Raw genomic sequence first — 23,412 nt, forward strand, 5'->3', positions numbered from 1 at the left:
GACCATTAAAAGCAAGTTAGGTCATTTTGTAGCTGTATTGGTAATCCTGATGGCCCTTTTTGATGCTCGTGTGTGTAAATTAACTTTGTTTGTGGTCACTGTGACATAAAATCTGCATGCCTTTTGAGTCAACAGTCAAATTGGATATAATGTACTTAAAAGGTTTGCCGACTTCTCCCCAAAAAAAGGTTTTAACAAACTTTTTTTTCCTCCAGAAGCTAAAACTTTACAACCATCTTTGCTCTTACAGATTAGATTCAATTCAGCATTGTTTGGGTGACTTCTCTCTCTCTTAGACTGTCTCTGGTTTTAGTAATTTACAGAGATGGAAGTAAGAGATTTTTATTATCTAGATAGACTAATCCCCTTTGTAAAGTTTGATTTGTTTACTCTGAATGGTTACCTCTGCTTTTGATCACTCCTCACTTACTCTTTTGAGTTTTCAGAAATCGGATGTGTAATATAATCTGTAGTCCTACGGCTGTGGGGTAGTGGGTTCTGAAAGACCTTAATAGAGATGCTTATCTAGAATTTCACCCCCCCCCTTTATCACACAGAAGTCCCATCTTTACAAAAGGTATTCTCTACTCTAATGTAGAGCCTTGTCTTTTCTCTCCAGTGTTCCTGCCGGAAGGACATGGTGAAGATCTCCATGGATGTGTTTGTGCGCCGCCTGCAACCCGTGCGCTATGACCTGTGGAAGCAGGGTAAAGACACAACAGTGCTGGACCACCTGAAGCCCACAGAGCTCACCAGCCCTGAGCTGGAGAGCTGGAGGGAGCATCGCGTCGCCCAACGGGCAAACCTCCTGCGAAGGTTTGTATTATGAAATTCTTCATGTGTTCAAAAGTAAATATGAGGGTTTTACTTAGCTGTCTAACTATGACAGGGCCATGCAGAAGATGAAGCAATTCCGTCGTCTGAAGCTCGAGGAGGTGAAAGTCCTGGCAGAGGAAGGCATTGAGCTGAATGCTGTCGAGTATCAGCGTCAGGTTGAGGAGCGTGAGGCTCAGCGTAGGAAGGAGAAGGAAGCACGTCTTGCCCGAGAGGCCATGATAACTTTGGAAGCCCTGGAGCGCGAGGAGCAGCAGGCTGCTGAGGCCGCCGCTAAAGTAGTAGAGACTCCAGCTGCAGAGGGTGAGGCAGATATGAAAGCATTTCTTTCAGTTCTATCCTCAGTGATAGAATCTTCCACTTTAAAAAGTCATTACTCAGTCCACACGGTAGTTTTAACCTCATTGCCTCATACAGACATTTTTAATGAGCCAGTAGCACTTCTGACTTTATCTCCTCATCTGTTATTTTCCAGGACAAGAACAAGAAACCAAACCACAGAACTTGACAGACGACATTGAGAAAAAGAAGCAGAGAAAGCCGAAGAAGATCTCCAGTGGCCAAAATGCCATCACTGGATTCGAGGAAGCGTTTAAGCAGTTTGCTACATCTGACGACAAGAATTCAAAGAGGGAGACGGCTCGTCATCTAGACACTTTGTCCCCGAGACACAGCGACATCTTAGCAGACAACAAGATGGATGTGAGTGCCACCCAGGTGAGTCCGATCTTGACTGAAAGTCAATAGATTTGTCCTTTACTCTGTCAGACAGGTTAGCTCTTTAAGCGTTTGTAATCCCCACTTGGTGGCAGTTTAATACTTTATTTGCTGTGAGCTTACATCACAATAGAGTAGACTCTGAATTGGCTAATAAAACACAAGCTAATTAAATCTAAAAAAAATCCACAAATATTTGCTGTAATAATCCACAAATGTAGGAAAAAATGTTTTTGCAGCTGTAGTCATTACTTGTTTTTCCATTTCCTTTTTATCCATTCTGAAAAACAGCAGTTTATTAAATTAATATCAAGTTTGAACATGTTCAAATTACTTTTTATTTGGAGATAAATATTTTAAGGTTAAACACATTGAACAAAAATAAGACACACACTTTTTAAAATTAATTTATTTTAGGCAACCTATCCCAAGAGGAAAATACCTACAGAAATAAAAAAGAGTCGCCGCCACCCCCTCAGCAAGCCACCCACGCGCTCCCCTCTGTCCATTGTCAAACAAGATCCAGCTAGCGACAAAGGTATGTGGATATCCGTCCTTCACTTCAGTTATTTATTGTAAATATTCTGCTATTAAAGTCTCAAACACTTGTTCAGAAACTTCTCTCGCAAGCTGCTAGTAGATCTACAATTTTATCTTCCTGGATGTCAGTTGAAACCTGTGCTGTGCTGTACTTGCTGTTTTCATGTAGACATGAATAAATTGTGGAGGGAAAAACAGCAAATAATACAATAATATGTTTGATGTAAAGACCAGAGGGAGCCACAGAAGAAAAGAACAAAAACTGGATTTTCAGGAAACAGATTTGTTGTAGTTACTTCAGATTTGGCACAGGTGTCGTCTCTACGGCGTCGTGGTTTACACATTCTAGTGAAAGCTCCACAGTTTGATCCCAGGAGGAGGCACATATCCCCTGCCTCAGGAAAGGCATCCGGCATAAAAATCTGCCAAATCGAACACGCAGAGCTACCTGCTGTGGTGACCCACCGTGAATAAGGGAGCAGCCCAAAGTAGTTAGCACTTCAGCTTTGCGACAGATTTGTTTACTTGGACTCAGAGATGAACTAATTAGAATTTGAAGGGTGCCGCAAACCCACAAATTTAGACGGCATCATGAAATTTCACAAATATGTCAAGCATCACAAAGAGACATGGCATGATGTTTATATATATTTTTACCTAAATGGTAATTGGCCATCGTCACTATAATGGTGTAGTGTTCTACAAAAACACCTTTTTGGCCATAACACGGGAAGCAGGGAAGGAGAAATCGGAAATATTGTGATCATTTTCAGTGTTTGAATTGAAGTTGCTAGTCTTTGGAACCCATCTAATAAATTCCTAGTAGTCACTACATAAAAAGCATTATGAGTCTGGATAGACTGCACAGCCAAAGGTTCATCCAGCTCTTGTACATAAAAACGAATAAGATACTATTGTTGTTGTTTTGTTGTTTGTTTTTCTTATTGATTCGGGGGAAGAAAAACAAGCAGGTCTGAAGCTCCCCATGGAGATAATGAAATCAAGACTACTCTCTCTTCAGTGTTTTTCCTTTCATTTTCTGACTGACACTTATTGATCAGGGGATCATGACTTCCAATTACCTGCTTTCAAAGTCACTTTGAGTTGGCAGCAGGGGACCCGACTTAGGGTTTGTTCTTTAAAAGGGTGGGTGGGGTGACAAGGAGAAAAAGAAGACTTGTGGTGAAGGGTGGAAGGGGAGGGGAAAAAAACACTTAAATGGGAAGCTTGTGAAAATATCTTCCTGCCTTCGGTCCAGGTCTGACAAAGTGTTTGGATCAGTAGCTTCAAGGCATCACTTTAAAATTGATTCCTGACTCTGGACAGCATATTATTGATGTCAGTGCTGTTTGTGTTCATCAGCCAATTATATCAGGAGTGGTGTTGTTATTGTGCAGGACCAGAATGTGCTGTTCCCGTCTCTTGGCGAGAGCTCCCTTATGAAAAACATTCTGGAGCTTCTCTCAAAATGCTTGACGTGCATTTTAGAGAAAAATAAAAATCATTAGCGGTAACAAATCTCTCAACACGACTGCAGTATGTGTTATCCTCCCCAGCTCCGTCTAACAAGCACACTCATGCATTTGAATTCTTTACCCACAGATATGGCCTCCCCCATGCCAATGGATAGCGACATGAAGAAGCAGGAGCACCTGTGGCAGAATCACTCACCTAACTTCCTGGCAGAGAAAGCCTTCAATGCTGCAGTAGCTGCGCTCAAACCACACTGTGCTGTCTGCTCACTCTTCTGTCCGTACACAAAGGTAGGTACACTCCAGGCACATAGGAGTGGTTCATATAACAATGGCAGGTCAGACCCATTAGAACAGACATAAATAGTGGGCAACAAACTAACATTTAACTTGTCTTTTTTCCTGATCTTTCCAACCACAGAAAGATGTCTCCACTGATAACGAAACCCTGGGCGCTTCATTTCCCCGTCATGGCAGCTTGACTCGTCCACTGGTCCCAGAGATGTGCTTCAGCGTCGGAGCAGGAAACACGGAGCCACCACCCACCAACTATCACATTGGGGAGGATGGAACCAGCCTCCTGATCTGCTGTTCATCTTGCCAAATGCAGGTTCATGCTAGTAAGTATAAAACTGAAAAGATTTTGGCTGTGTTGGTTTAACATTGGGACACGAGCTCATTTGTTGTACCCTCTGTGTGATAGAGAGCTTACTAGTACACCTGCGGACATCTGTACTAGTTGATGTTTTATTAGATGAGCAATAAAAATAAATCTGATGGCAACACACTGCCTCTGTGCTAGTAATGAAATTTAACACTGTTGTTGCAACAGAAAGCTTTCCAGCAAAGACAATTTTAATATGGCTTTTGATTAGAGCCAGTTAGCATTTGTATGCCTGCTGAGACATCGGGTATCTAATGGACACAAGAATTTGATCTTTTGACTTGATTTTCCACGTGCACATTCAATCAGTGGGTAAAACACAAATCTGAAACTGTATAATAGATGTTAATCGTTGTAAAGTAAGGATCTGTAAGTGTGGAGACTTCTTTTCCCCCCTCAATACTTTGTAGATTTCAAATTCTTTTTCCTCTCTGTGTTGTCAAAGAGCTGAATTTGATCCAGTTCATCAGCATTTAATTCATAATGTGGAGAATGTCTGTTTTATAAATTAATGCCAACACGGACCAGCAAGTTTTACACATAAACTTCAGTCTATCTAGTGCTCACAACATTTTCTCACACCTGAGACCCCTGAGAATAGTTTCAGGAAAATGGGCAGAGGCACAGAGGATGAGACTTCAATAAAGCAGTGCAATAGACTGCTCAATTCCCTGTTGCCAGACTCAGTGAAGCTTTCTAGTGTAACTCTTCTCAGCTCTGGTTAAACTGGCTAAGAGGCTGACAAAGGTCATGCAAAGGTGTCTCTAAAAACCAACACACCATACACTTCCCCAGCTCATATTTACCCTGCCTTTCCACTATATAGTTGACTTTTAACGGCATGTTGCTTCTGTCGAAGCGAAGCATGAAAAGACAGGCAGTTTGTTAAGATTCTGTAAGACTGAGTCATCCCAGGAATCTCTCTGTGCGTGGCTCTTCTTTTTATTGCCAAATGTAAGGACGTCTATCTAGACTGAACATTTTTAGTAAAGTTTTATGCTGTAAACGATGCAGATGAACGCATTGACTCATCAAGTGTGTCGCTAATCAGCCCTTCCTGGAAATGTATGCATAAATGGATGTTTTGTGCCACATCACAACATCGACCCTCCTCTCCTCGGTTCTTATTATCCAGTTCATTAGTTATCCAGGGACGAGTTTGACTCAGTCTGGGGAAACGGCGCAGATGTTCGTAAGAGAGCACGAAGCAGAACGAAATCCTGTCAAAACACCTTTGCTCCTCATTGTGCTGGAGTAGACATCTGCCTAAGAATCATTCACACATGTACAGGTGTTACATAAACCTGCATGCCCTTTTCTTCAGAAGCTTAAGCTGGAGATGGTGATGGGCTGAAAGTGTGAACAGAATGCTTAAAAACATGTTTGGTGAGAAGTAATTTGCAGAAATGTGTACAAAATCTGTTTAAAGAAATAGAAAAAAGGCAGTAATGTTGCCATGCGCTGTCATCACTGAATATCGATGCATTGAAATGACATGAAATGATGAAATGGATGAGCACAGTCAGTAGCATCTCTTCTCTAACAGGTTGTTATGGCGTGAAGCCTGACTCTGTTGGTGATTCCTGGATGTGCTCTAGGTGTGCAGCGGGAGCCTGGACAGTGGTGAGTGGTGGCTGCAAATGAGCCAATCCCATCCCACCCCCACATAAAATAAAACCACTTCAGGAATAGCAGTTATTCTCCAGAACTGCAGGTTTAGTTGAAAATGTTTATTAGATCTGACTTGAATTAGAGCCTCTGAGGACACGTTGACCCTACATCTCTTCTTCTAATGATTGCTGCTAGGCAACATGACATCAATCACAAGTCCAAACCAAGCTTTGTTTAGAAAAGACTGATTTGGCTAAGGTGTGGGAGGAACGGTGTCAATGTGTTCTCCGTTTCTATACTTAATTCTCTTTTTCTCTGTTCTCGTATTATCTTTTCTTAAGGAGTGCTGTCTTTGTAACTTGAGAGGGGGAGCTTTGAAGACTACCACAGACAACCGGTTAGTGCCACGTGTTTGAGCTGATGGAAATTCACAAATTACAAAAATAACAAATAATGGTTCATCAAGCTTATACTCAGAGCAAAATAAAGATTTTCATATAAAAAAAATCTTACAGTGAATCTATATTTCCCTGTTTTGAATTTGTTCTCGCCAAACTATTCATTGCTTCACCAGGTGGGTTCATGTCATCTGTGCTATCGCCGTGGCTGAAGCTCGTTTCATTGATGCCATTGAGAGGGGGCCAGTGGACGTCAGCGCCGTCCCAGAAACCCGCAAGAATCTAGTAAGATCAGACGGTGACAAATAAGAGAGTTACATGTCTCTTTGTGTTGTTATGTAAAGTGAAACGGGCAGAGAGCTACTTTGAAATACATCCAAGATTTTTACCTAGTTTCTTTTTGGCGAAGGTTTATGCTTCTTAGTGTACATTGTGCACTGTAGCTGTTTTGCTTATACTGTTTAGGTGAATTTCAGGCTTTTTTTTTTTTTGTTTGAATGGATAGATATTTTTTTTCCTCCTCCTCCTTCTTTTTTGGAAGCCAGGGATGATATAGGGTAAAAACAGATGTGCTGAGGGGCATGGCTGAATAATCAGCTGTCATTTCTCGCTGTGCCAAACGAACTGCATCGATCTCGTGGGTAGCTCCCCTTCTCCATTCACCCAATCCTACTTCACAGTAAGTAGCAGTGCTTGCTGGTGCATTATCACAAATCTGCAAATAATGTCACCTCTTTCCCTCCCCGTCTCTCTGAATAATCTATCAAAGGACAAGCTGGGTGACATTTGCATCTGAGTGCTGTCTAAGCACGTTTCCTCAGTCTCTTCTTAAAAGACTGTGAGCAGAGAAGCTCTGCGGTCTAATGATTTGGATGACTGCGCTGATCAAATGTGAATACGCATGCTAGGAACCAGTTTATATTGCACTGTGATCAGCAATCAGTGTTTTCCCTCCCATCTTTGAACACTGAGTTTCCAGTGATGGAGAGATTTAAAACTCATTACTTTTGTCTTCGTTATTTTGGAATTTCTCAGGTAACACTGTTCAATTCCTCAGCTGATGCATCTTTTGCATATTGTGTGTAGAGGAACTGCGATTTTTGCTCTTGTGAGAAAACCGTTTCAAGCTTAGAGCTGCAAGTCACTTAAATAAAATGTATAAGTGTCTTTAATGACCTGCAAAACTTTAAAACAGGCATCGGCAACCAGGCTGGGATTTTTTTCACACACAACTATCACAAAGGTTTGCAAAAATATGGCCTGAAAAAATTCTTTGCAATTCTTTGTGACAATGCCTTATTGATGCAAGGGGTTGGGGGAAGAATGGCAGCAGTTGCATTGGTCGCCACTCCTGTTGGCTAAGAATGGGAAACAGAGACTACACTTTGCAGTAGGTCACTGGACAGAAGATCTGAAAAATGTTGCGTTCAGAAGCGGAGACAGGGACTGCTACAGAGAGGCCAAGTACAGGTTCACTAAAGAAGTGGACATTGCTAAACATCAGCACTCTGAGAAGATGCAGCAGCAGATCTCAGAGAATGACTCGGCCTCTGTGTGGAAAGGTTTTAGGAATATCACAAACTACAAGCCTAAAACCCCCCACTCCACTGATGACTTGCTCTTGGCCAACACCCTTAACGACTTCGACTGCCGTTTTGACGAGCCATCAGGCAGCCTTCACACCTCCAACGGCCCCAACAATAGAGACACTTTGGACACTAATTCCCCCACCTCTCCCCCCTACATAGAGCCATCACCACCTTCAAACCGTTCACCTACAACACCCCCCTCCTCACCCCACACAAAAGAGGATTTCACACCACCTCCTCCCACCACAACTCTTCATATTCATGAAGCAGATGTGAGGAAGCAGTTTAAGAACCTGAATGCTCGGAAAGCTCCCGGCCCAGACGGTGTGTCTCCTGCCACCCTCAGACACTGTGCAAACGAGCTGGCCCCAGTGTTTTCTGGCATCTTCAACTCCTCACTGCAGGCATGTCATGTGCCTGCCTGCTTCAAGTCCTCTACCATAATCCCTGTCCCCAAGAAACCTAGGATCACTGGACTAAATGACTACAGACCCGTGGCTCTGACATCTGTGGTCATGAAGTCTTTTGAGCGCCTAGTTCTCTCCCATCTCAGGACCCTCACGGCCCCCCTCCTGGACCCCCTGCAGTTTGCATATAGAGCCAACAGGTCTGTAGACGACGCCATCAACATGGCCCTACACTTCATCCTGCAGCATCTGGACTCCCCAGGAACCTACGCCAGGATCCTGTTTGTGGACTTCAGCTCTGCCTTCAACACCATCCTTCCAGACCATCTCCGAGACAAGCTTTCCCAGATGAATGTGCCTGATCCCATCTGCCGGTGGATCACTGACTTCCTGACGGACAGGAAGCAACATGTGAGGCTGGGAAAGAATGTCTCGGACTCCCGGACCATCAGCACCGGCTCCCCTCAGGGCTGTGTTCTTTCTCCTCTGCTCTTCTCCCTGTACACCAACTGCTGCACCTCCACCCACCAGTCTGTCAAGCTAATCAAGTTTGCAGATGACACCACCGTTATTGGACTCATCTCGGACGGGGACGAGTCTGCCTACAGGAGGGAGGTAGAACGTCTGGTGTCCTGGTGCAGCCACAACAACCTGGTGCTGAATGCCCAGAAGACAGTGGAGATTATTGTGGACTTCAGGAAGCACACAGCCCCACTCCCCCCCATCATCCTGACTGACACCCCCATCACCTCTGTGGACTCATTCCGCTTCCTGGGTACCACCATCACCCAGGACCTGAAGTGGGAGCCCACCATCACCTCCGTCATCAAGAAAGCCCAGCAGAGGATGTACTTCCTGAGGCAGCTGAAGAAATTCAACCTGCCAACACGGACGATGATGCAGTTCTACACTGCAATCATCGAGTCCATCCTCACCTCCTCCATCACCGTGTGGTACGCTGGAGCCACTATCAGGGACAAACAGAGACTGCAGCGTGTTGTGCGCTCTGCTGAGAAGGTGATTGGCTGCAGACTCCCATCTTTGCAGGACCTGTACACCTCCAGGACATTGCGGCGTGCAGCTCGGCTCACAGCTGACCCTTCTCACCCTGGACACAGTCTGTTTGACCTGCTCCCCTCAGGCAGGAGGCTCCGGTCCATCCGCACCAGAACCTCTCGCCATAAGAACAGTTTCTTCCCCTCTGCTGTTGGACACATGAACAATAACCATATGACTGTACCCGCCACTAACACATGACCCTACGCTGTGTCACTGCATCATTCCATGTTTGGCACTGATCACCACCTGCACTCATGTATATATCTTTCAACGTAGCACTCTTAATTCTTATTCTCATGTATATATCTCATGTATATCTCATGCACATATCTTTCCACGTAGCACTTTTAATTCCTATCCCTACTTTTATTTTTTTCCATGTCTATTTAAGTGCTATTTATGACACTATGTTTGCACTGAAGCACCGCAGCAATTTCCTAATGTTGTAAACCTGCTCAACATTTGGCAATAAACCCCTTTCTGATTCTGATTCTGATTCTGATCTGGTGAGTCTTGATTTGTGCTGCCAACATTCAGATGGCAGGGTCAGAATTTGGTGCAAAGATGAAAGCATGGGTCCGTCCTCCCTTGTATCAATGGATCAGGCTGGTGGTAGTGTTGTAATGTTCGTGTGGGCCCCTTAGTCCCAGCTGAGCAGTTTAAACCCCACAGTCTGCCTGAGTATTGCCCCTTTATCACCACAGTGTACCCATCTTCTGATGGCTGCTTCCAGCAGAATAAAATACTATGTGGCAAAGCTGAGATCATCTCAAACTGGTTTCTTGAACATGACGGTGACCACTGTACTCAAATGTCCTCCACAGTCACAGATCTCACTCTAGGTGAGCATTTTTTGAATGTGACAGCAGATTCACATCATGGATGTGCAGCTGACAGATCTGCAGCAACTGTGTGATGCTGTCATTTCAGCAGGGACCAAAATCTGCAAGGATTGTTTCCAGCACCTTGTTGTATAATTATAATTTGCAAGCACCAATTTGTTCTAAAACACTGTGTGCAAAGATAATTTTGCTATGACCACATCAGAAATAAATAAATACAGTTAACAATGAGTTCATATAATTTGATCCCAAAGTCAGCTCAAAGATGGTTTTTCTTTAAAATTAATCTTCTCAATATTAATCTGCAATGCACTTTACATATAAATAAATCAAGCAGCTAATGTTTCTTGAGCTGCTGAGTTTCATCCTGTCCTCTGCTCTGGTGCCTACCTGCCTGGGGAAAACCTCACCAGCTGGCAAAGTAGCTGCCTTGCACCAGTAAAAACTGAAGTTTGACTTTTTAAATTTACTTTTTTATTGATTGGCACCACATTACAGCTGCACATAAAGGAGGAGAAACAGGAAAAAAAAGATTTTTTTTCCCCCTTTAAACTAGGGATTTCTTCTCTGCTGTTTGAACGATGCACGCATAAGAGCAGTCAGCACTGAGAGTTGTAAGACTTTAATTAAAATAATGGTTGTGGGTTTGCAGGGATCATGTGTTATATTAAATTGTCACAGAAAAGGCAAAGAGTTTGCAGACTGCTGGGAATTTCAGACCAGAATTAAGAGATCTGGAAGGAGAGAAGAGCAATGAGGCTAAACAAGTTATGGAAGATGCCAAAAGGGATGGAGGGAGGAAAAATGAATTGGCATAAATGAACTGAGTGTCAGAGTGACAGTTCAGTTTTAAGACACAATTGTCACCACTGTACAGACACTCAGCCCAAAAGCGTGATAACGGGAAGACTGAAAACAGCCATTCTCTTAATGAGTGAAAACCTGTAAGAACACCAAACAGAATCAAAGATCAGACAGAAGAGAGTTCATGGTTTCATTGCTGGTTTCTCCACCATCTTTATTTCATGAGAGGTCCTACAATTACTGCAATTTCATGGCGTGCCAGGTTGTTCTGGAGGACTGGAGTAGTTGTTGCAGATGAATTGTTTTAATTGTTTTAACCTTGTTGGAATTGTGAGGGTGAAATGTTAAGAGTTCACATTTAGTTTACTTTACTTCAGTTCAAACTTTTGGACAACTCTTTCCTTTGTCAGCATCAAAGGAGGCTTATATATAAATAAGCGGAGGAAATTATAGGGGAATGGAGACGTAACAGAAGCTTTTTATTTGCTTTTGTTGCAGAAGTGTGTGTTCTGCCATGGAAAGGTTGCTAGTCAGAACCGCGGCGCCTGCATCCAGTGCACGTATGAGAACTGTGCAACGTCCTTCCACGTCACCTGTGCCCAAATCGCCGGAGTAGTCATGACACCTGCTGATTGGCCCTACGTGGTGTCTGTCACCTGCCATAAGCATAAAAAGGTCACTCCAAAGGTAAGTGCAAAACCAGGAAAATTGGTCATTTATTAAAGCTGCAGATTTTAAAAAAGGTTTTGTAAAATTACGGTCAAAAGTCATATATTGAAATATTTTTCTGTTAATCATTCTTCAGGAATAGCTGTTTGATTTAAAAAGGAAAAAAAAACCCAGTATATCTTTTTGTGTTTTTCTATAAACTGAATATAACGAGTGTTGGGCTTTGTTTTTTGCTTAAAAAATGTGTCGTGGAATTTTTTTTGTTTTGGGGGGTAAAAAGAAATCACACTGATGACGTGTAGAAGTCTCAAAAACGTTCAAAGCACACGTATCAAATATGATATTATTGGCTTTTGAGGGTTAATGAGTGTAAGGGCCACACTGACTAGCATGTTGCACCATGTGGCACAGTGGGTTTTAAATGCACTGTCTGTATTTCTAAAGCACTGTTGGCATTTTTATTTCTGAAAATTCTTTGTTCAAAGGGCAAAATATATATGGAGACGTTTGCTGCCCTTTATTGCATCGATATTTAATGCTAAAAAAAAAATAGCATGTCTTATTTTTTGTGCTTGGTATTGAAATTGAAAAATGTTTAGAAAACAGTGTAATGATTGTGAAACTAACCCCAGGTGTGAGCGCTGTTTGGGTGTTGCACATCATTATACCCCGTTTCCGTTTCATAAATCTGACCCTAAGTGGTTTAAAGTGACACACGAGGAGAAAAAGTCATAAAGACTTTTTCTCCTCGTGTGTCACGAGGCATGGAGTGAACTTCCACAGTTACGCTGATGACACACAGCTGTACATCTCCGTGTCTCCTGATGACACCAGACCAATGGATGCCCTTTTTAACTGTATCTTGGATATAAGATCTTGGATGGCAGAAAACATTTTACAGCTTAACCAGGACAAAACTGAAGTTTTAATTGTCACTTTTTGGAATAATGACAGAACACGCAGTGTGTTCCTGCTGAATGAAGCCACATATTTCCAATTAAACCCCCCCTTTTTCTTTCTTTTCTTAAGCCTCGACCAACACCCAAAGGCCCACAAGAGCCAACCCTTGGGCAAAGGGTGATAGGTCGCAACGCCAACTCCTGGTATTACCACTGCACCGTCATTGGCATGGCCAGACAGACGTTCTACGAGGTCAACTTCGACGACGGCTCATACTGTGACAACTTGTACCCGGAAAACATAATGGTGAGTTCTCTCGGAGTCAAGGCAGACACCTACATGCGTGCAATCGACACGGGTTAAAAATAATCTCCTTTTTAAATAGCTGAAAGAAATATCCTAGCAACTGTTACATGCTTTTGTAACTTGAGAATCTGAACAAATGAAAACGTAATGACTGAATGTAAACTCGCATAACCTTTAATGAGTCAGTGCTGTAAGTTATGAACAAACATGACTTTTAATAATGTGAAATCTGCTGAGAAACTTGATCAAATTTAACTTTAAAATCAATTGTGTGTAACCTACCAGAACAAGCTGTTTGAATTGCAGAGAAATGAAAAAGTCAACCCACATTTAATAACAGCAACCAGATGAAAATGTTAGCCTCAGACTTTATTAACTAAATTCTTGTTTGTAAAATGTAACACGAAGATGTTTTGAGCACTTTTTTTTTTCTTTCGCTCATCCTTCCCACTTCTTCAGAGTCATGACTGTCTGCGCAGTGGCCCTCCTAAAGTGGGAGAGCTTGTTGTGGTCGGCACACACGAAGGCAAAATCCTCAACGCTTCCTTTGTCAAACCACATATCCACAAACTCTACCAGGTAAGAGAAGCACAACACGAGCCCTCACATCTGCTAGAGTTTGGAGCGTGTGTGGCTGTAGTTTGCATCATTCATAGATAAACTTGTGATGTTGTTTCTTAATAACTGAGTGCACAAGAAAATAAGTCGGATTTCTGAGATGCTGCTGTTCAAACACCTGCAAACTTTTTTATGGTTAGGGTACATGGCTTGGGGAAAGCATTATGTCAATGAGATGCCCTCACTAAGATATGAAAACGTGTGTGTGTGTGTGTGTGTAAATAAATGTATGTGTAAATGTATAAACCTTTCCAAGTCAAACCAGACCGTGAAAATCATCTCTAAATAAAGCTTTAAAGCTTGGCTGCAGCGCAAAAAAAATAGAAATCGACTGTTAGGTGAGGACTGTGAGCATGGGCATCATTTTCCATATTTTATCTGATGCTCTTCTGCAGCATGACTCAAAAGTGAGTGAACATGTGAACTTTGGGATGTTCTGTGTAATTGCTTTGCCCCACCCTCTGCTTTGGCTCTCGATTCTTGGAGATTCAGTGTGCAAGAAGCCAGGCGGCCCTTCTAGATTATGGTGGAGCGTTTTGACTCGGGCATTAAAAAATAAAAGTGGAGAGATCTCAAATTACTGCTACTTTAAGGGAAATTTATAGGGCAAAACTGCAGAGCGCTTACAAAGTGGAAAATGTGGGATCGAAGAGGATTGTTGGGACAAGAGCGAGCGCATCCTGAAATGTACTTGGACACAAACACATGGGAAAGTGAGGTTGTTTGATTCGAGCCATGATGCTGATTTTGGGAGTGCATCCATGAGAGCTCATCTGAGTGACTTGCAAATAAACAGTGTTTATGGGGAATGCATCCAGTCACTTCACTTTCGGAGTTTAAGGAACTCTTAAATGGCTGATCTAGGGTGGTTTATATTTACTGCAGATGTTTGCATCAGACACATGTTTACAGGGTTATAACATCTGTTAATACACCACCACAGACATCACATCATTTATCGCCACTTTTCCAAATCCCTCTTGACAGAATCATTCAGTTTTGTATCTTTCCACGCTCTTTTCACGTCTCCATGTTAACCCGCTGGCTGCAGCACCGAGAGCCCTCTCAGAGATGAGAGTACAGCTGTGATTAGCTAAAATCACGCCTCCACTTGATCACAGAGTCGGTGCCACAACCCTGACCTTGCTGTGCCTCCCCTTCGCGCCATATAAATATATATAATTTTTTAAAAATCTACATTTACATTTAAAGTGGTTAACTGAAGCTCTTATCCAGTCAGTGAGCAGCTTTAGGGGTCAGAGTCATGGTCAAGGACATTTTGACTAAAGCACATGGTTGTTGATGGAACCATTTGTTATGCCTGAGATCCAACCGGTGACTGTCTGGGTGCAAGTTTTGAATTTTCAGTGTGCTTTATCAGTGATTTGTCCTTTTTTTACCTCCTGGTTTAGCCTCTAATAATTTGTTATATTTTATTCTTTTTTTTTTTTTAAATCTGCCTGTGTGTCCTCTGCACTTATAGGTACAAATATTGAAAGGGTGGGTTGGTTAATCCATTGTGGGTGTTATCTGTCCAGGTTGAGTTTCAGGACCAGAGTCAGTTGATGGTCAAGCACTCGGAGATCTTTCAGCTGAACCAGGAATTACCCAAAAGGGTCAGAGCTCGACTGGTGAGTGTTTTACTCAAACTTTAAAATAAAACTAAATTAGCTGTAGATGAAACAACTAGTACTTGAAAAGTGATTTCTGTGTTCCCCGTCTAAGTCTGTACCGGTCTGTTCTCAGGCGTTACCTGGAACACAGGAAGAGGTTCCCTCAGTGGACGAAGCCCGAGCAGCCAAACGGCGCCGCCTGACCGCGACTTTGCCCCCTCCAGGCCCCGCCCCTGCCAATATCCCCATGGAAACAACCAACGCAACCCCTTGCCCTCAAACTAAAGCTCCAGTAACAAAGCCAGCACCAGAAAATCACAGTATTGGTACACAGCTAACCTCACAACCTCTGTCCCAGCCCCCAATGATCCAGCAGGATGCTCCTGCCCCAGCTAGCGGTATTCAAATGGACGCTGAGACCCCAATGGACATCGGCGTTGCCCTCACCGATCCTTTAACAGGGTCACCTCTCATATCGGATCCCCTCTTGAGTTCAGAGTCTGTCCCTTTTCAGTCCACCTTAAACTCTAATCCCCTGCTGTCTGCCCCGTCCCTGCCTTCCCTTCCGGCTCAGCACATGTCCGACAGCTACACGCCCAGCAGCGGCTACGTCTCCTATATGAAGACACTCCTCCATTCTCATTTTCCTCAGGAAGATGGCCCCGAACCCTTGTATTAAAACTCCACTATATTATTACTCAGCCGGTGGAGGCTGAGCCAATAGGAAGTAAGCTAATGGTGTTGGATTTTACTGAGTGCTGTAATAATGGACAACTTATATCCTCCACTGGCTCTGAGAGCTCAGAGTAGGAGCAGGAAAAGACACGGACATACGAGCACTCTTTTAATGCATGTTACTTTTCTATTTTTGAGTTAATGTGTCTGCAGTGGTGCTTTAGCCTGCTCTGAAGCAGCAGCTAAAGAGGACAAGGCTTTTTTTAACATTAACATGTTGTCTTTTCTTTTTTTGTTTTCTTATTAAATATAGATTTCCTTTTTGTTCTCAGTCAGCTGCTGTGCTTTATTTTCCTCCATAATGGGATAAGTCTCTGGGTGGCATCAACCTCCATACCTCGTTGCATTAAATCAATAACAGCACACTCCCATTTTCTTTCTACGGGAAGCTAATTATTACGAGGGCCTCTCAGCTTTGGGGCCCCCGATGGACTTTAAACTCTCACTTCTTTTTTAAAAAAAAATAATGAAAAAAAAATCAAATAACCAGCAACAAGATATCTATTTTTCAATCCAGCCACTCATGGCTTTGAAACTGTGTGGCGGAACAAAAGTATCACACTATCCATCTGCAGGATCTTTTCACGAGGGTGTTTTCTTGTTGGATCACAAGAGGTAAATGGAGAAATGGGGTTTAAAACACAAAACACACAAAAAAAGAAGTGTATTGTAGCGGGAACTCAGTATTTAAATGTCTTAGTCAAATATTGAAAGAATTATTTGTAATAGAACAAACATGTTGAATGCAAACACTAGTAGACTTGTCTGCAGGATGCATTAAAATTTTGTGAAGATGTGTCACAGTAGTTAACAGATGTGAACTTTATGTATTGACGTCATTTGGCGGCTCCTCTTTTTACACCAAAACGTTCTCAGGGTTCCTACATGTGGGAAATAAATGATGTTTCAACATCCAAGTCTTCACGTTAAGAGCATACCCGATACACCTGCTTATTGTTATCTTTGCATTTGCTCCCGTTAAAGGTTCGTCTACTATACAGAGTGAGATCTGTTTACTGTCACACTATCGCCTTTCGGCACACCAACTAGGCAGAAGAGTTCAGTCAGTTTTAAAGAAGGAAGGTTTGAAAAAAAAGCACGTTATGTAGGAACCCTAAAATCAGGAAATATTCTACCCTTCTTGGTTTAAACTGTGTATGTATATATACAAATTAATATGGTAAAATGTTATCTGTTTTTCTATTACTGTACTGTATCTTTTCTGTGTTCATTTGCCGAACTGCATTCACGAACTTGGCCGATCTCAAATATTAATACTTTTAATTTTGGCAGGTTTATGCCAGCATATTACATGCGTTTCTACTGATAACTACGTGTTTTCTTTTGTTTGTTTTTGTTACTGTTTGTGCAACAGAGGTGCTACATATATAAAACTACTGATGAACTGACCCCCCTCCCTCCCCACTGTCACCTTGTATATATCACAGGCCTTGTATTGTGAATCATATTTGTAAATGGCACGCTTTCCTTTTTCCCTTTTTCCTGTCACACGAAACAGATGTTTCTGTATCCAAATTAACTCCATGAAGAAAATTTGAATTCCTTGGGATTAAAGTTGGTTGTGAGTCACCAGCTCTTCGTGATTTGTGCATTTGTAGAGAATTTAAAAAGTATATTGTGGGTTAGACCAACTATTAAGATTAAACTGACGAGCTGCTAACACCTTCCAGTTATCAATTGTACTGTTTAAATACTGGGGGGTCAATGTATATGCAAATATATTCACTGGTCACTTTATTAGTTACACTTGTAAATGCAAATATATAATGAGCCAGTAAGTTCAAACTGAGCATCAGAATGTGGCAGAAATGTGATTTAAGTGATTTTGAACATGGCATCTTTGGAGTATTTCAGAAACTGCTGGGCTTTTACAGATGAGGGTCAGAAAAAGAGAAAATGTCCAGTGAACGGCTGATGTCTGGGTGAAAATGACTCGGACGACAGACTATTGGAAAAAACAGTTTGATGTAAACAACATGAAAGCATGGATCCATTCTATATGAGTATTGTTGCTGACCATGTCCGTCCCTTTATGACCACACTATACCCATCTTCTGATTTTGGCTTCTAGCAGGATAACAAAGCTCACAAAGTCATCTCAGGTTTCTTGACATGACAATGAGTTCAGTGTACTCAAATGGCCTCCACAGTCACCGGGACATTCGGGACGTGGTGAAACGGGAAGATTGACATCATAGATGTGCAGCTGGCAAGGAGCAACTGTATGATGCTGTCATGTATTTAAGTGCTAAATCTCTGAGGAATGTCTGCCTGTTAAGTCTGGCACAAAGAATGAAAGCGTTCTGAAGATGAGTCCAACCCAGGACTAGGAGGGTGTACCTAATAAAACGTCCAGTGAGTGCAGTTATTAGTCGTTTTATATAATATTGGCCCTCCATATATATGCAAATATATATTTCATTGAGTATATTTATATTAGGGCAAAGTCCTAATAGACAGTAGTGCAGAGTAATAAGAATACCTCTATTATAACTCTTGTATGAGAAACGAAAAGCCTGATGGCTGTGGGTGAGAATGATTTTTGGTATCTCTGCTTTACAAGTTTAACGTACAACAAAATGGCACTCAGATAGGGAACCAAGCATAACAAGCAAATACAATTAATTAAACATACAAGATCCAGAGACTTGAAGTAAACCAATAAAGACAAAAACAAGCGAGCTCAGTGCTTGGTAATGTCGTGTATTGTGAGAGATATATTTAATTTTCTGGAAACTCAAGTCTTGGACAGATTAGGATGTGAACAATTTAAATAATTTATGTTGCTTCACTTCACTTTCACCCCCAGTTATACAACAAGCTCCAATATTTGCAATGCTGACTACAATGGCCTAATACAAGCTAAGATATGAAGGTACTGGCTTCTTCGGATTAATCTGCATCACTGTACAGGTCCAGTAATATTTTTTTGCCATATTACACCAACTGTCAGCGTCTCCAACGTTTACCAATTCACTAGCTGGGACCACATCCTCATTTTAGGTTTGACAGCATTTCTAGTAGGTAGTGGCATATGGCTTGAACATGAATTGAGGCTCCGGTTTGAGGAAGGCCTCAGAGATGACTGACGGCGGCACCCGGGCCGTGAAGATCCCCAAAGGCTTCCCCTCCAGTAATAAGTGTACGTGTTGCAAAAATATAACTTGTTTGCTTGCAATGATAAGTGACCTGTGACCTCGATTGAGTATTCAGGGATTTCACTGAGTGGAGTGGATGCGTTGGCAAGGAATGGCTGAAGAGGAGATCAGAAGAAATTCCAGATGGCAAAAGACCTTGATAGAGGAATGAGGGGAACCTCAGTCAGGTAGTGACGTAGCTTGACTGTGAACAAAAGCTCTGGTGGTGAAGCATGCTGGGATTTTTGAGGCTCTAGACAATGGCACGATGGCTCAGAAAGGCTTAAGTGTGAGTTTGTCTCAAAGTAGAAGATGGAGAGGCGGCTGCCTGGCTCGGTAAGGTAACGATAACTACTGTGTAGATTTCAGAAACAAACAAAGGTTTCTTTGGAAGCAAACATGGCTGAACCTCATAGAAGATGATGCCATTTGGGATGGCGAGGAGATGTTGCCAGAACCTCATTTCAGCTTGGAAGAGCTGTACTGAAGGAGAGAGTTTAGTTGATGGTAGCGAGAGCATGTGAGAAGTGAAGGTATGCCTTGGGGAATTATGCACACGGCGGAGTTCAGATGTCCTAAAAGGAGGCACAGCTGTTATTTGTGTGAGAGAGCAAAAAACAGAGAAACCTGTAACTGGAAAATGTTGATGGTTTGTGGAGGCATGCTGGACATATTCCTAAAGAAAGAATATTTTCGGAGACTCTGCTTGAGCAGTTTGATTTGTTTCTGGTCCAGTTGTTGCTGGCACCGATGGTCTTGTTGCTCCCAGTGACAAAGATATGTGTGAATATCCTGGTTGGACATTGCTAAGTGCATTTGTTCTGGGTGAGCTGGGTCATATGTGTTCTGAACCAGCTGATTGTGTTAAACTGGCCGCATTAATGATTGACTCTGTTCCTGAACCAGTCCCTCCAAAGACTCTGTTTAGCTGCCCAGAGCCTGCTTTGTCTTAAATTAAGTCTTGTACCAATGTGCGGGCAACTTTGAGGGACTGTTACTCTGTCTTGGACTGCTAAAGACTATTGTGCCCCCACGCCTGCACCTGTAAAGACTGTTTCTTCTCCTGTAATAATCCCTGGCCTACTCCGTCTGTTCCAGCTCTCAGGATGACGTGGACCCACGTGGTCTTTCCCTGCACCTGTTCCAGTTAAGCAGGTGAGGGTGGCTAGGGTCCAGCTGCTCCCTGCCTCTGACCTAGCAATCTCTTTCTGTGTGGTTTAACATAGCATGTCAGACTATTTCTTGGCTAGGAAACCAGTTCAGAGATCTCGTCTTCACTAGTTCTGCTAAGAGCTGCAGTGTCATATCGGTCTACACATCGGACTACAAACACGCACATTACCAACTCCGGAAGACGATCAAAGCAGCCAAACGTGAGTACAGGGACAGGGTGGAGCAACAGTTTGACAACCCTCGGAGTATGTGGCAGGGACTAAACACGATCACAGACTTTAGAGGGAAAACCAGCACACCGCAGACCACGGCCTCTCTGTGTGAGGATCTAAACGTATTCTACGCTAGATTCGACACAGCGAACACCATGAGACCGGACAGTGTGCGCACCGCGGATGACGTCAGTGCGCACACTGTGTCTGAGGAGGATGTGCGGAAGTGCTTCAGGAAGGTGAACGCACGCAAAGCTACTGGTCCGGACGGGATTCCCGGCCGCGTCCTCAGGTCATGCGCGGCTCAGCTGGCTGGAGTGTTCACGCACATCTTCAACCTTTCCCCCTCTCTGTCTGTAGTCCCAGCCTGCTTCAAAATGGCCACCATCGTCCCTGTACCCAAATCCTCCACCATCTCCTCATTGAACGACTGGCGACCTGTAGCCCTGACCCCCATCGTAAGCAAATGCTTCGAGAAGCTGGTCAGGGACTTCATCTGCTCTGCACTACCCGACTCACTGGACCCTCTACAGTTTGCATACCGCCACAACAGGTCCACTGATGATGCCATAGCCCTGATACTACACACTGCCCTGTCACACCTGGAGAAGAGAGACACGTATGTGAGGATGCTGTTTGTAGATTACAGCTCAGCATTCAATACCATCGTTCCCTCGAAGCTGGACAGGAAACTGCAGGATCTAGGACTGAGCAGCTCCCTCTGCAGCTGGATCCTTAGCTTCCTGTCTGACAGACGCCAAGTGGTCAGACTGGGCAGCATCACCTCATCCCCCATCACACTGAACACTGGTGCTCCACAGGGGTGTGTACTGAGCCCTCTCCTGTACTCACTCTACACCTACGACTGCACAGCCACTAACAACTCCAACATCATTGTGAAGTTTGCGGACGACACTACAGTGGTGGGTCTTATCACCAACGGTGATGAGACGGCTTACAGGGAGGAGGTCAGCGCCCTGACCCACTGGTGTCAAGACAACCATCTCACCCTCAACGTCGCAAAGACAAAGGAGTTGATAGTGGACTTCCGGAGGTGCAGAGAAGTACACACCCCCATCACCATCAACGGCGCTGCTGTGGAGAGAGTGAGCAGCTTCCGGTTCCTTGGCATACACCTGGCTGAGGATCTTACGTGGTCAGTACACACAAACAAAACAGTGAAGAAGGCCCAGCAGCGCCTCTTCTTTCTCAGGAGACTGAAAAGATTCGGCATGAGCCCCCGCATCCTCAGGACCTTCTATCACTGTGCCATTGAGAGCATCCTCACTGGATGCATCACCACCTGGTATGGCAACAGCACCGCCTACAACTGCAAAGCTCTCCAGCGAGTAGTGCGGTGCTCTGAACGGATAATTGGAGGTGAGCTTCCCTCCCTCCAAGACATCTACAGGAAGCGGTGCCTGAGGAAAGCGGGGAGGATCATCAAGGACTCCAGTCACCCCAGCCATAAACTGTTCAGACTACTTCCATCAGGAAGGAGGTTCTGCAGCATCCGGTCCCGTACCAGCAGACTGAGAGACAGCTTTTTCCATCAGGCCATCAGACTGCTGAACACGTCATAGACACCTCAGCTTCACTACTGGAACTTCAACATTATGCACTCCACACTGTATATAAATGCCACTTGTTTTGCACATATTCAACTCTGTATATTTTATATATTTTATTATTATTATTATTATTATTATTATTATTTTATTTTATTTTTTTACTATTTAATTTGTAAAAATGTGTATACACACACACACACACACACACACACACACGTAGGAAAATATTTAGTATACACATCCAGAAATGCATACACTATTATATATTGTACATATATTTATTAGTTTCAGGTTGGCCATTCTTGTATTTTGCTCGTTTGTGTTGTTGTGTTTGCACATCTCTGTTGCTTGTGGGGCTCGCACACAAGAATTTCACTCGCATGTGCTGTGCCAGTGTGCCTGCACATGTGATGTGACAATAAAAAGTGATTTGATTTGATTTGATTTTGATATTTGTTGGAGACATCTGGTGCAGTGGTATAATTTGTCCTATACAGCTTTCAGCAAAAAGTGAGTTTTGCAAAACTGTAAGAGCGTTGAGATCAAGGCGTATTTGTAAGCTCAACACTGTCCCCTCTTATGAGTTCGCTCTGGTGTTTCAGCAGTGGATTACTTTGTGCAAACTTTGACTGTAAAGAGAAGAAAAGCTGATGCAAGATGTGACAGAGCATCAGTAAATGTAAGAAACAGGATGAGAGGGAGAAATAAAAACAGTCTGGTAAAGAGTTCATTAATTGAAAAGGGTAATTTCTCAACGTCCAGTATCTCATGTAAGTAGAGAAATGAAACCCTTAAATGAACAAAGCTTTTTGCACAGATTTGCACAAATGTTATCTCGGAAGTTTGTAATTATTTAATGTAAATTAGAATTTTACAATTATTTATTCCAGCCTTCAGAGAGTCCTCATTTAACATGACTGGAAGCCAACTAAAGAAATACACAGTGTAGACTGTAAGACTACAGGCTGAGATAGTGCCAGATTTGGCATGGCATTGGCCTTACAGCTGTGATGCGTTCCCCCCTTACAACCTCAAGAAACCCAAGTTTTTCCTGTTGATTCAATCAGTAATGGTGAAAATTTATTAAAGCCATTGGGGTTGCCCCGGCTCTGTGGTCTGTGGTCTCCTTAATCCACGACCTTCTGCCACCTCCTCAGATGAGGAGATTTTAAAAGTTCCAATAATTGGCAGTGCAAACACCAGCGCTGTTTATTCCTCACTGCAGCGGCTTGCTGGCAGGAATCCTAGCTCCTCACATTAAGCACACAGCAGGGAAACATGTTTTTGCCGCTTCCTCGCTGGGTTATTTTTAGATGATATTTGTAATTAGCAGGAATAACCATCCAGACCAGCTGAATCTACCTCTGAATAAGAATTTTGCTATTTCCCCTTCCTTTCCTTTCTTTTCTTTTTTATAAAGAAGAATATATTACTCTGTCAGGGAGCCTGAGTCATGGATAAGGCGCACTAGCTTTGTGCTTTCTTGTATTTTGGTGTGGCTGTTCATGTCTCCTTGCAGG

The 23,412-nt window shown here is 43.1% G+C and overlaps 1 protein-coding gene across 1 annotated transcript in view; it reads left to right on the plus strand.

The window, feature by feature from the left end:
- The window catches only part of kdm4b (lysine (K)-specific demethylase 4B), a 43,095-nt gene extending 25,724 nt beyond the window's left edge, over window positions 1-17,371 (plus strand). The window contains exons 9-22 of the mRNA XM_004562027.3: window positions 620-816; window positions 890-1,137; window positions 1,310-1,551; window positions 1,969-2,089; window positions 3,694-3,854; window positions 3,985-4,183; window positions 5,774-5,850; window positions 6,180-6,235; window positions 6,413-6,521; window positions 11,436-11,624; window positions 12,636-12,812; window positions 13,272-13,391; window positions 14,969-15,061; window positions 15,177-17,371. Coding sequence (XP_004562084.3) covers window positions 620-816; window positions 890-1,137; window positions 1,310-1,551; window positions 1,969-2,089; window positions 3,694-3,854; window positions 3,985-4,183; window positions 5,774-5,850; window positions 6,180-6,235; window positions 6,413-6,521; window positions 11,436-11,624; window positions 12,636-12,812; window positions 13,272-13,391; window positions 14,969-15,061; window positions 15,177-15,722 — 2,535 coding nt within the window. The 3' untranslated portion in view covers window positions 15,723-17,371. The remainder of the gene's footprint in view (window positions 1-619; window positions 817-889; window positions 1,138-1,309; window positions 1,552-1,968; window positions 2,090-3,693; window positions 3,855-3,984; window positions 4,184-5,773; window positions 5,851-6,179; window positions 6,236-6,412; window positions 6,522-11,435; window positions 11,625-12,635; window positions 12,813-13,271; window positions 13,392-14,968; window positions 15,062-15,176) is intronic.
- The last annotated feature ends 6,041 nt before the right edge of the window (window positions 17,372-23,412 follow it).

The sequence above is a fragment of the Maylandia zebra genome, linkage group LG15 (genome assembly GCF_041146795.1).
Source record: "Maylandia zebra isolate NMK-2024a linkage group LG15, Mzebra_GT3a, whole genome shotgun sequence".
NCBI classification, from domain to species: Eukaryota; Metazoa; Chordata; class Actinopteri; order Cichliformes; family Cichlidae; genus Maylandia; species Maylandia zebra.